The sequence below is a fragment of the Bos indicus x Bos taurus genome, chromosome 1, assembly GCF_003369695.1.
Source record: "Bos indicus x Bos taurus breed Angus x Brahman F1 hybrid chromosome 1, Bos_hybrid_MaternalHap_v2.0, whole genome shotgun sequence".
Lineage (NCBI taxonomy): Eukaryota > Metazoa > Chordata > Mammalia > Artiodactyla > Bovidae > Bos > Bos indicus x Bos taurus.
In genome coordinates this window covers 73,838,344-73,852,512 of record NC_040076.1, presented here as the reverse complement: position 1 = coordinate 73,852,512, position 14,169 = coordinate 73,838,344, and the positions used below count along the sequence as shown (strand labels likewise).

General features: G+C 41.5%; 1 protein-coding gene across 5 annotated transcripts in view; it reads right to left on the bottom strand.

Moving 5' to 3' along the window:
• Positions 1-14,169, bottom strand: part of ATP13A5 (ATPase 13A5) — a 116,261-nt gene that overhangs the window by 48,255 nt on the left and 53,837 nt on the right. For all 5 annotated transcript variants that reach the window (XR_003510483.1, XM_027538253.1, XM_027538249.1 and 2 more), the window contains exons 10-13: positions 10,997-11,167; positions 8,477-8,634; positions 5,611-5,799; positions 1,730-1,791 (exon numbers count right to left, since the gene is read on the bottom strand). Coding sequence is in view for 4 of the 5 variants with exons in the window: in XM_027538253.1 (XP_027394054.1) it covers positions 1,730-1,791; positions 5,611-5,799; positions 8,477-8,634; positions 10,997-11,167 (580 nt within the window). In the remaining variant the exon portion in view is untranslated. The remainder of the gene's footprint in view (positions 1-1,729; positions 1,792-5,610; positions 5,800-8,476; positions 8,635-10,996; positions 11,168-14,169) is intronic.

The following is a 14,169-nucleotide window of genomic DNA, read 5'->3' as shown; positions in this document are numbered from 1 at the left end:
GGGGATTTTCCCCACCCAGGGATCAAACCCAGGTCTCCCACATTGCAGGAGGATTCTTTACCATCTGAGCCACCAGGGAAGCCCATGCTGTATAGCATGGCCCCAAAATTTAATGAATAAGTACAAAAAGAAAAAAAAGCAAGCATGGATTCAAATAGTTCTCACAAGTCGGCCCTTTGGCTTTCATCCCTATTTCTTAAAACTCCTGGCATGGATATCTAGCATCAAAAACTCATTTCCTTATTTGACAGTAGGTAGACATTCTTTCCTCCCATCTTACAGCTGAATAAAAACTGTATCCAGGGTTTCTACTTCTCTCAAAGTCTCAGAGTACTAGGGGAAAAGGAGAGAAAGAAGGAACGGAAACTGCAAATATCCCTTTCCCCTTTCATTGCTCTGGTCAGTAGAGGTCTGCCTGTCTGGACCAAAACCTGATCTGTGCATCCAAGTACCCAGAAGCAGAGGCACATTAACAGGAGCCCAGGGAGTTCACTGACATGTAGCCCAGGAATCCTCTGCAACGTCACACTGCCTGACTACTGTTCCCTTGTGCCAGGGCTGTACCCAGGACCCTGTCACCAACCTGGAGAGTCCCTGCATGACTCCTTCAGTGACAGCAGCCTCAGCCACTGTTTGGAGCCCAGGTGGTATACCCAGAGCTCAAGAGCAGAAGTGTCTCCACTCTGACTGAGAGGGTGGGTCCCAACCCTGCAGGGAAGGGAGTGCAGGGGGCATTCTCTGAGGATGGGCACTCCCTCTTGTCTCTAGCTCTGTTTGGGGGGTAGTGTTTATGTGATTGCCCTCTCCACTCCCTGTTGTTGTTGTTGAGTCGCTAAGTCATATTTGATTCTTCGCGACCCCATGAACTGCGGCACACCAGGTTTCCCTGTCCTTCAATATCTCCCAGAGTTTGCTCAAACTCATGTCCATTGAGTCAGTGATGTTATCCAACCATCTCATCCTCTGTCACCCCCTTCTCCTCCTGCCTTCAATCTTTCCCAGCATCAAGGTCTTTTCCAGTGAGTCGGCTCTTCACGTCAAGTGGCCAAAATATTGGAGCTTTGGCTTTGGCTTCGCTCCCTAGTGCCAGCTTTTAAACCTTGTCTGTAAAATTTGTAGCCATAATCCCTTCAAAACCCATCTTGTTTGTTATCTCCTCCAGGTGGTATTCCTTGATCTATTCATTTTCAAAATGAATTTCTACCTTTTATCCACTGTGTTGTTATAAAAATCAGGACTGTCTTTTATCAAGCAATCATTATTATGTCTTCTTCTCTACTGTGATATCTGTGCCTTAATTCTTTTCCCAGCCCATGTGGTACATTGCAGGTGGGTCCATTTGCACCTTTCATCTCACTAGAGTGTGAACTCCATGAAGGGGGAGATGGGGGTCTTCCTTTCTGGATTTCCCACTTCACAAGCCACCCAGGAAGCCTATGCAGTTTTAAATTAAGCACAGTCCTAATTTCACTCTTTGCTTTATTCACTCAACTCCCTAATCGTCCACCTTATTCTATTCCATTTTTCATGTGGAGTTTGAAGATCTACTTTCCCCCTCTGATTCCGAATTTAGAACTCATTTTATTTAACAAGTTAGATTAATGGGGAGCCAGTACCAGCCTATTATGTATATTTTATGTGAGATTCATCCCTCGACACTGGAAGGATGGACTGGAGCGTCACAAGGCAGCCCCACCAACCACACACTCTGTCTTCATTACGTGCCTACCAGTTGTCAACAGTAGGGACAGTCCCCCAGAGGTCCAGTCCATCTTCTGTGAGAGTACCGGTCTGCAAAAAAAATCAGAATGGGTTTTACCAGAAGATTTAGAGCTTTTAACTATAAAACCCAAGCTCCTAAGAAACCAAAGTATGTTTAGCTTTCCCAAGCCCTTTCTTTTTACATTAGATGTTTATTAAAATTTTTTTCACTATTGTTTATATTTGTAGTAAGTGTGATACTCAGCTATCCATTAGTTCTCTTTTTTTTTCCTTCTAAGAACAGACTTTTTAAATTTTTATTTTCCATTTGTTCAATGATTCTTTTTAAAATTTAATTTGTGTTTTATATTTTATTAACATATAGTTGATGTAAAATATTCTACAAGTTATAGGTGTACTCACAATTTTTAAAGGTTATACTCCATTTATACTTATTATAAAATATTGGCCAAGCCCTTACTGGCAAACATCAAATTTTAAATCAGAGAAGAGCACCTGAAGGAAGGACTCAGCCGGTGACAAATGATTCCCAAAAGACCATGTTGAAAATTAAGTTGAGTCTAGTCACTAATTATTACCAAATGCAAGTGCTTCCTTTTGTTTGTTTACTGCCGTGACCACTGCTGTTGCTGAATGAGAAAGGTTCAGGGGATAGAAACCCAACAAGAACCAGCTCAGGTCTGCCTTCTCAGTTGGCACCTGTTGTCTTTCCAAAGCAGAGGTCAGAATTTTTTCTTTCTCTGCAAGACTGTTTAGTTCCTAGTCTGCTATATGGTTCACAGCTATTTCCTAAAAATATGGGTGACATGGTGACTGTCCAGATTGATAGTGAAATGTTGATAAAGGGCTTTGAGACTACAGAGAGAAGTGAAGTGCTCATAATAAACATTAATTAATGCCCAGGAATGGGTTTGACTGTTAGATCAAGAGGAAAATGGTGGGGAGGGTTGATTTGCTGCATCAGGGGAAAGTATTTGTCAGATAATGTAGCAGAGAAAGCAAAATGGGGCTGAGTGCTATCACAGCACTTTTAAATTGCCCAGTGCTTCACAGTCGATTATTAATTACAAACCCTAGTGTCCTTATGCAATAGGCCAATGGCATTTGGCCTGGTCTACACCCAGTCAGAATAAGGAGGTGGCTACCACTGGCTCAGCTCTAACTATCAGTAATGCATTGTGAAGTGATAGGGAATGTCCTTTTCAACACTGACACCTTTGTTTCTGACGCTTTTTCCTTGAAAATTATCACCAAATAAGACACTGAAGTTTTCAGTTTTCCATCAAATGATATCTGTTATCATCATAGCACATTTGCATTAGCACCATGCTTTACAGTGAAGTGTCTGCAGTGCTTTCTCTTCTTACAACTAGGGTGCAGACAGTCTCAGTATAAAGGTGAAATGAGCATATAAAGGTGAAATGGACCCAAGGGTCCATTGGCACATAGATTGGAGAGAAAGAAACAGAATCCAGCCTGTTTGGAGACTTCCACCAGAAGACAAATGTTAAGTGAATTGTGAAAAGCATGTGGAGAGATAACGTCTGTACTGAGCTTCTGGATTAAAGAAACAAGGAAAGTTTGTTTTATTAACTAATTTGGACTTCAAGGAGAGCTAACACGCTTCGTGTAGGTTATTCCTTCAAGAACAACAACAGCAAAAGAAAAAAGCAAAACACTACTTTTTTCATGTACCTCCTATATTTTATAAGGACTCCAATCCATGTGATTAGATTCCAAAGGTTCTTGAGTTGCTCCATTTCAGCAAGAGTTAGCAACTTAATTCAAACTGAAATGTTTTCCTGATGATTAGATATGTTTTCATCAATATCTCGAACATGAAAACAGAGATGATACCGTAGCAAAAATAGATAAGGGACAAAGTTATTTCTCTACATGAAAATAACCCTTATACAATAAAACTAGCCATAAATGGAAAAAGCACTAAATTACAGTTGCTGTTCTAAAGTGAATAAGATAGAAAAATAAAACCTCTTAGTATGAATACTAGTCCAGGCTTAGACTGAATTGAATAGAAAAGAGAGAGAGAACTTGTTTTAAAGAACTTGTAAGAAGCCAGTGTAAAACTGGAAATATATGGGAATAAATATACTCAGAAGCCCAGTGGTGAATATCTTCTAAATTGAAATAACACCAGATGGAAATTCAATTAATTGTGGAGGGCTTTATTCTAACATCATGGTGGTAGAGTTTTATAACATGAAAGAAACAGAGAATTGTACTTCAACTATCTTAAAAAGTCACACAGAAACTTAGTGTCAAATTCATGATTAGATGTCCCATTTCACTAATTCCCAATCATGAGTCTTTGCATAATAAGATGCCATCACGACATATGGAGTCTGGCCAAGTCTGCTGTCAAGCATCCTTAAGACAGTCTAGCAAAGGAGCACAAGGATGTGGAGGGAAACGCTTTCTACAGGAAGAAAAGGGAACACCTCTGGAAAAATTAGTTTTAGAAACAGATATGTAATGAGCACATTTTGTAAATCTCCCTCCTATATTCTACACACTGGTGAGGCTGCTGGGTCAGTAATAGGAATTGCTGTCAAGAGTTGTTCTCTGGCCCTGAATCTAAAAGGTAGCTACTGTTAAGTTAACCTTACAGGTTTCTTTGTCAAAGGAAACTAGAAAAGAACTATGTAAGAGCTATGCCACTTCTACCTGGGGACCAGGACTTGTCAGGTCTGATCATGGTGTCTCTCCAGCTTGGCCTTTGCTCTCTGTTCCTCTTTGTCTAGGACAAGGAGCCATCTTCTCCGAGCACATAAAGCCCTGAGCAGCTGGGCTCATCGGTTCCAGCTGCATCCTGACCACAAAGCCACTTTCTCACCACCCAGAGTCTGGCTCCCCACCTGTGGCAGCCCTGCTATCTGCGTGCTGCTGGGCTGCTCACAGCTGAGCCTGGGGCCCATTCTGCCTGACAGCCAAAGCCACAGCTTAGAGGTGACTCCCACCTGAGGCAGGTAACCACACCCCAGTGCTTGGCTCATACTTATTTAGCATGCGTTTCACTGTCTTTTCATCATCTATGTTTCCCTGTTACCTTCTTCCTCAACTAGCTTGTGAGCTTCTCAAGAGCCTGGAACATCTCATTAATGGGGCTCTCTGCCAACATCAGTTATCTAAAAAGCAGCAAAGCCTTCATCATTTATTCTCATGAAGACAAAGTGAAGGCATGTAGGGAACAGACCAGACCCCTGCCTTAGAGCTGGTAAACTGGGTACCCGGGTGAGGTGATTGATACTGCAGCCCTGCCTGGTTCCCCACAGGAGCCACAGAGAGGGGTCCTGGGACCTGTCCCAGAACAGCTGTCCCCTCCTCTGAACATACTTCCCTTCTGCCACCTTTCCAGGCCCTAAGCACAGACAATCTGCCCCAGTCCTGAGGCTCGACATTCTGGGAAACAAAGGGGAAAAGAGGGACCAGAGTGTGTAAACACAGGTCACAGCCCCTGCTTTCCAGTTCCTGAAAAGAAGCAGCGGAGGAGAAGTGAATATACTCCCTTAAGCTCTGGACAAAGCACCAAGGGAACAGAAATGTTCCTCATATTACTTTTTGCCTGTAAAAAGCCAGTCATTCATAAAAGTGATACAGTAAGAGATTGTTTTGAAACCCGAAACAGGCATGGAAATATTAAATTTTACAGGAAAGAAATGCTTGATGTGATGGCTAAACCACTTCCTCAGGACTCGAGAGAGGGGGCTTCTAGAACATGCTCTCACACCAGCTCCATGTGTGACCTTCGCGGCCTCCATGTTCCCATCTGTCCCAGGAGAGTGCAGGGCTAGATAGTCTCTGAGGCCCTTCCCGGCTCAGCTACATCCCAAAATCATTAACCTCCAACCGGGGGAGTTGAGCTCATACTTTGTCAAAGCACACAAGGTTGATTTGCCCACACATATTGATCCGCTGTGGGGAGATGCAGAAGATTCTCCTTTTCTTCAGCCTCCTCTGTGCGTACACGATGCCTGTGGTCAGGGCAGCTGGCAGCACAGGAGGGACCGCCACGGTGAGGAGGAGCAGGGCCATGGCCATGGTGTCTTGTAGAGAGGCCTGGGGAGGGAGGGACACACAGGTTAGCCTGGCAGAAAGCACACACCCTTCCTGGCTCCATCTCCTGTCACACCAATGGAGTTCTGGAAGCTCAGAATAGTCATCATGAGCCAGCTCTCTTGGTTGGACTAAGTATTCTCCAGGCCGAGTCTGAGAAATCAACAAATTGTCACCTACTGCAGAGGAAATGACACCTTGGACCCCCACCCCACACCCTACTGCCCTTCCTGACCCTGATTCTCTCCACTCAGCCTTCTGTCCACCTAGAGGGCCACCCCTTCTTTGCCCATCAGGCATTTGCACACCCCCTGGACCCCTGGTCACTGGAACTAGACTTGAGTTGTAATAGTTCACACATGGCCTGACTGTTGCTTTCTCAACAGTTCTACAAACTCCTCTGGCACAGCAGCTGTGCCTCGTTCATCTTTGAAGTCACCTTGGAATTCATCTTACTCGTCACCAGATGCAGAGCCTAGCACCTTCTGACACACAGAAGGTGCTCAACACATGCGTGGAGTGCCTGGAAGCCTGATGAAAACTAGGACCAGGATTCTGCCAAGATCTCAGCATATATTCACTGCTCTGGGTAAGCCAATAATAAAACTAGCTGTTCTCAATGGATACACACCCTGGAATAAGCACTGTGTACACACACTGTTTATTTACTCCTGACAACCACCTTGCAATGTAAATACTGTTATTTCTTCCATTTAACAGAAGAGGAAACTAAGACCTAAAAAAGTAAACAACTTTCCCAAGGCCACATGCTGGTTAAATGGTGAGGATATAATCCCTAGTCTGTTCATCTAGAGGGAGGGCACAAATGTGTGATTGATATGTCATATTACCAAGCCAAGTCTCACAGAATCAGGATTCCAGGCAATCTACTGAGGATCACAGGACTAATAAAGGCAGGGCTGAGGTCAAATCATAGGCTGCATAATTTTCCCATGCTCTGTTAACGAATGGCTTTCCCTCTACAACCTTGCCTAGGTTTTTATGAAATGACCTTGATTTTAGCCATAAAGTTCTCTTTTCAGTATTGGAAACATAGATTCAAGTTTAGTAACAATGGCTACTTGGCACATCTTCGGGCCAATTCTAGTTTATCATGAAATCCATCATTTCCGGATTTTTCCAACCCCAGCTACAGAGGAGCTTTAACCCAGGAGACTCAGCCCTGCCTAATGCTGAGCCAGTGCAGAGAGAAGCAACCAAAAGGTCCGCAGGTCCAGACCTACAAGACGATGGGATGTGCAATGAGAATGCTGCGTTGGTATGTACCGGACATTGAGTCTTGCCCAAGAAACTATCATATGCTATCACCACCAGGGCTTCCTGGCCCATAGGAGAGGGCTTTTGCTTGTTTTCCTGCTCAAAGCTCATGTTTCCCAGATGAAACTGGCACGCTGCCTCAAATTCCAGCCCCACTGGTTTTGACTTTCTGCCTCACTCTTTCCAGACTCTATTCTACTGGTGCCCATGTGCCCTGGCCTCCTCTAACCTCCTTCCCCCTAGAAATGCTCTCTGACGGTTTATTTCAGATTGCAATGACTATGCAGAGCTCAGGTTTGAACATGGCATTGCCTAAAAATTCTCATGACTGCCTTTGCCTCTCCCACACTCAACACACACACTTCTCTATGCCATCACCAATGCCATCAGTTTGGGCATTTTAGAGTCCACTCATGCCCAGTTTCATACCTGTGTGTGGATCCTTCTATTCACAATGTTTTATTCTCCCCTATAAGCCCACACTGCTAAGATCCCAGCATGTTTTATAGAAGAGACTGCAAAGTTGATAACAGAATCAGATTCTTAGGACCAGAAAGGACCTCATGGGTTATTTGTGACAATTCTTTCCTGCACAGCCATCACAACTATTCAGAGAGACATCCAAACAAAACCAGACATCATGAAGCTTATAAAGGGAAGTGGGGATCCATACAGTACACAACTGTACAACCAGACATTCAATTTCATCTCAGAACCTAACGAGAACACAGGGCAGCTCATTGACTGCATGGTGTGTTGAGTATTCCCTTGACAATGTACACACTCAAATACATCAACACTTTAAAATAGTCCAAACGTCTAGGCATGGCATTCAATATCCCCTTTAATCTAATCTAATCCTACCTTAATAGATTCATCTCATAACTGCTCGCTAGTTCCAGAATTCCTTTGTGTTTTTCTTCCTTTGCATTTTTGCCATTCAAATGTGTATATCCTTACTGCTTTCTAATCTTAAGACCAAATCTTCCCCATCCTATAATGTTTGAGAAGCATGTATTTCCTCTGAGGGAACATGTATTCCTCTGGGCTTGGATATAACAAATGCCACACATGAAGTAACTTTTCACTCCCATCCAGGTGGTGAAAGGAGCTGTGAACCTCACAACTTTTAATAGTTACACCTTCCAATATAATTTCCACTAATCACATGTGGCTATTTTAATTTTTAAAAATTGAAAATTTATTTCCTTTATTACACCAACACATTTCAAGTGCTCAGTGAACACATAGTTAATGGCTAGCAAGTTGACCAGTGTAGAGATATAGAATATTTTCATCATTCTAGAAAGCTCTATTGGATGACATTGATTCTAACCCTTTAGTTAGGTTAAGTTCCTTGAGAAAGTTATCCTATTAAAAAGCCCTACCCCCAAGTACTTACTCCATGATACATATATACACCAAGGGCATAGAAAAAACCCATGATTCCAAGGAAGGCCAGGGACACTATGAACTTGAAGGCATCATTGTACAGTTTGAAGTTCAGAGGCCGGGGGTAGAGGATGGATCTCACCAAGTCCCCTTTGGCTGTACTGTAACCTACATGAAGATAATCACAAGTGGTGTAAGGTCCTTTAATACATTTTCCCCTAAAACCAAAAAGAAAAAAATGGTTTGCATTGAATTAAGAATTAGTTAATAGAGTCATTTGAATATGGAATTAAAACAGCATTGTTGTGACCTAACAGTTTTACATTTATTATTCTTCCAAATTGCCAGGAATAATAAATGTTGTTCACTTAGCCCTTCTCAATTTCTCTTGCTCTGGGGGTCAGTGCTTCAGTGGCTCAAACAATGTAACCCCTACTTCACATATGGGGATGAGGAAAAGACCAAGGAGCTGATGAAGGCAATGACCAGAGAACAAGAGATGCTGAGAGAAGAAGACTTAAAGAAAAATATGTGTTGAAAGTAATGGAAAATTAAGAGAAAAGTAAAGCACAAGTCCAAGTAATTTTATATGCCTCTGGTCATGTTATTCTTAAATTCAAAAACCTTCCAAACCACACACATTTTAGAATAAAGTTCAAATTTGTAGGCCTGGCATTTGAGGTCTCCTGCCTCACTAGGCTTATCCCTAGTCCCTGCTCCCTGCTCCCAGAGACCTCCATGCATTCCTTCTTTTATGTTTCTTAGATACAAATTAGCCTATTTTTCCAGCTCTCTGTGATTGGTTAAATCCTTCCCTTTTATCAGGTTTGGCTCAAAATACCATCTCTTCAAATAAGTATTTCCAGAATTCTACTCCCATATTTCATAATCAAAGTAATTTCTCCCTCTGTCTGTAATTTAGAGCTGGTATTTGCCAGTTTTAAGAAAGGATAAAAACCAACTTGGTTGTATGACATCCCTCTATGCACTGTGTTTTGTAGGCTATAGATCCATCTGTCTCTTGTATCAGATCATAATCTTCTTTGAGGGCAAAGAGTATCTCACATTTGCTTTTCTTTAGCCCTCTATGCATAGCACTTAGTAGATACTCATTCATCTCTAAAGTACTGGCAAAAAGATTGACTACTATATATTCCAGACATGAATCAGTATTGTAAGTATAGTGAAAGTGAAATCGTTCAGTCGTGTCTGACTCTTTGCAACCCCATGGACTGTAGCCTACGAGACTCCTCCATCCATGGAATTTTTCAGGCAAGAGAACTGGAGTGGGTTGCCATTTCCAAGCATGCTTTAATCCCACTTCTTGATGAACATCTGCTCTCCTCAAACATGGCTTTGTAGACTTTGAAGGAAAACAGCCAAATTTTCTCTAATCTGTTGCTTTAGCATTTTACAAGCTTAGATCAGGAGTTTTCATGATCTACACCTATTAGCTTTTTCTTAGGCAGCAGCTTGAGGGATATTCTCATGTCCACTGACTACTTTGAGCATAAAAACCCCTCAAACCTTGATATTTGTATTAAAAAACTAGGTAGAACAGTTGAATCACAGACTAAACTAAAGCATAGAAATATCAAAATGCAAGATATATTTTGGGTCTATGAATATGTGGGGGGGCAGAAACACAGGTCATGGGTAAATACAGAGCTGAGACCAGATCATGGAAGGTATTGATCATGTAATGTCATGTGAAAGAATGGGACTAATATGGGTCATCTTGAAACACTCTTGAGCATGGTTTTTATGAATTGCTCCAAACTACGTTTTAGAAGTGTCACTTGGTGACAGATTGAGGAATAGGTTAGAGAAAAATTGAACAAGGCATAAAAAAACAATATTTAAGGTGAAAGTTAAAGGGATACTTTCAAATAAATATTTCTTCTGTAATAATTTAGACATGAAATGATAACTTAGATAACACCAACTATGAGGATGAAGAAGAGGGAGGGAGACAGGATGCAGGAGGTATTTGCAGAATCCGTAGGATGTGGTGCCCTATTTGGTAGGAGAGAAAATGAGGAATAAAGACAATATGAAGAAACTTGCTAGAAACTTTCAGCACTAGAGGAGTATGAGTCCCCTTGTAGATGCCTTGACTTTGAAGAATCTTTGGACCTGTTGAAGGCATCCAGTAAAAACCTTGAGATAACAGCCTGGCATATGACTCTTTGAAAATAAAAATTTCTCAAGTGATCATGGTTGAAACTATTTTCTTGGTAATCACTTAGAGAAAGTACAGAGTGAAAAGAGAAGAAGTCTATGGACACATAGTAAATCCAAGAACACAGTTTTGCCTTTGAGGAAGTGTACTTCATCCCCGTATGCACTTCATCACAAACAACAGTATTCACAATGAACAGTTCAGTTGGAAATGGCAGCAACCTGGAATAATAAGCATTTCATTGGAAACCAGAATGTGACAAACTCCATAACTGTAAACAAGATTTCCCTAACCCAGCTCCCCCACCTCTAATCATGGACCATGTTTACAAAAATGGAATCTACTGACCTGTTTGCAAAACGACTGCTCTTACTGACCCCTGCCCAGAGGGCTTGACCTGAATAACTTCTGTTCCACAGAAAAGGACATGCTTCCGATAATCTTCCAAGCTGTGGGATTTCCAGGCTGTGGTGTTCTCTGCGTGGGGCAGTGGTGTCTTTGTAACAGGTATACTTTCTCCTAAAGAAGATGGTATTTTGTTGATTTTGTGTGAACTTGGGTAGTAATTTAGAGCTGGTATTCACCAGTTTCAAGAAAGGATAGAAACCACAGTTAATCTGTTTGTTCATTCCTATCTCAAAAGTCAGATGACTATTCATTCTTAAGGATACTAGTGATGCAAGCAGTGGTATACTTGATTATATTTCAAATATTTGTTTAAGAGTTGCCTATCTTTCCCATACCTAGGAAAGTATGGCCAGTATGGTTTACTGTTTTTTATTTAAAAAGCATCCTATTTTAGAGAAAGGAGTTGCCACTTAATCATTTTCCTAAGTTTTCTTTAAGCCCAGCACTATTCTAGGCATGAAGAAGCTACAAAGCATGTTATTATTAGTTATTATTACTTGCCTCTTATTCACTTGTTTATCTGTCCATTCATCCATTGATTTGGCAAATGTGTCTAAGTGCTTATTCCATACCAGGCATTGCTCTAGATGCTGGCAATGTAATAATGAATAAGACAGAAATTCTGACCTCCTAAAGCTCAGGGAACCAGGCCCATAAATATCAGTAAATAATTAATTAAATTGACAGTGTGGTAAATATTTTGGTAGCAGAACCAGGTGATCTGAAGATCCAACCCAAAAGGAAGATCAGAAAAGATTCTGTGTGCAAGTAATAGGTGACAATTGAAAGGCAATAAGCTCGGTCAGCTTAAGGAGGAGGAGAGAGCATTCTTAGGAGATCTAAGAGAAAGAGCATGGTGTGCTCTGGGTATTAATGGCAGTTGAGGGTGTTTGGAATGTTGAGTTTGGGGTAAAGGAAAGCAGCCCTGGAAGTACAGAGATGGGTGAGAAATGATGCCTGCAGGAAATCTGCACAATATTCTCAGTACTCTTCATGCTGGGGTAGAAGGAGAGGGAAACGGATGAAGATTGTCAAAAGGTACCAACTTCTCAGTAAGGTAAATAAGTAATAGGGATGTAATGTAAACATGATAAATATGATTAACACTGAATATGACCATTACTGCCACATGCTATATATGAAATTTGTTGTAAGAATAAATCCTAAGGGTTCTCATCATAAGGAATTTTTTAAATTTCTTTTTTATTTATTTGTTTTTTGTGAGATGATGGATGTTCACTGAACTTGTAATCATTTCATTATGTAAGTCAAGTCACGCTATACACCTTACATTTATACAGTGCTGTATGTTAATTACATCTCAAATCTCGAAGAAAAAAAATATTCTTCATGATCTTTTTTGGAGCTTGCAGTGAAAGAGAAATTAATGTAACAAGATAGGACCTCTGTTTCCCCTTCCTCTTTCTGGATGACCTCAGCCGTACTTCCATTAATTGGCATGTCTAAAAAGATATCCCAGTAATGCCTAGCTCCATCTTTCCTCTCTCCTGGGCCCTTGTTTGGTGCTTCTCGGTTGTTGGCTGTTCACCCCAACCTGGATATTCTACTAGCCTCTGGAACTCAACATTTCTAAAATCTGTATCAATATATTTAGCCCCAAATTTCCTCTTTAAATTTCGGTTTCTCTTAAGGTCTTACCTTGTTGCTGAGTCACAGATTTATAGTCTCAGAACCATTTTGATTCCTCCTCTTTCCATAATCTGCCTTTTCACAGAATGATTTTCCAAGTCCTAACATACCTTCCTCTGAGTGTCATTCCTGGACTTTTGCATCTAGGTCCCAGTGGCTTAAATGGCAATCATTGTTTGGTTCTTGGTGGTTGCATTAACAATGGATTAGCTGTGATTTGTTTAGCTCTCTGAAGTGCAAACATGTCCTCTGGGTAATTTGAGGCTACCATGGAACTAATCAATCTTTTTTTAAATAAACATCTCAACTTTGAAGTCCTGAATTAGGAAAATCCCCAATCCTTCCTTATGTGTTTTGTCTTTAGTCTCACACGCTACTGTACTCACAAAGCTTCTGATACCAGATGTGTAGGGTTTTTTCCTCCACAACATGCAATTCTGTGACATCAGCTGATTGTCCTATAATTTAACTCAATTAAATTCAATTTTGATACCATCCATCTGGAGATAGTGTCACATCCCACAGGTTAAGGGCTTGGTCCTGTAAGATTGTTCCCACCCCATTCAGATGCAAGTTGCAAATCCAGTTTGTCATCTGTGCTTCTAAAACATGACCCATAAATCGGAGGTTCCCATGATCCCTTCCTTGGATTCAGTTAATTTTATAAAGCAGCTCACAGAATTCAGGGAGATGCCTACTTACATTTAGCTGTTTATTAAAGAGTATTATAAAGGACACAGATGGACAACCAGGTGAAGGGGTACCTGGGGGACGGTCTGGGAGAGTTCTGAGTACAGGAACTTCTGTCCCCCTGGAGTTGGGGTGCATCATATTCCTGGTATGTGGGTGTGCTCATTCACCTGGAAGCTCTTTGAACCCCATACTATTAGGATTTTATGGAAGCTTCCTCATGTAGATATGATTAATTATCAACTCCATTTCCAGCCTTTCTTCCCTCTATAGAGAATGGGGGTTGAGGTTGAAAATTCCAAGTTTCTAATCATGGTTTGGTCTTTCTGGGGACCAGCCCCCATCCAGGAGCCATCCAGGTATCCACCAACAGCGGCCTCATGAGAACAAGAGACGCTCCTAGTGCTTTTATCAAGTAGGAATTTACAAGTGTTTCAAGAGCCCTGTGCCAGGAACTGGGTCAGAGACTAACATATCTATTTTCTCTTATCTCCCGTTCTCCTAATTGTTCCTCCCCTCCAGTCCCCCCTTTCAGTCTTCCCAAACCATTTCCAGATGAATCCTAACAGAGGCTCCTTTTATTATCTCATTCTTTTCTCAAAAATCCTTCAACCTTTTCAGTTGCCATTGCTAATAAGCCTCAAACTCTCCTGCTAGGTTGTCAGAGCCACCACCATCTGAGCATCCATGGCTGTTATCACTCTACACAGACTTCAGCTAAACCAGGCCATGGATGTATTCTATTACTGACTCCCATTCTTTGCCAGGATTCT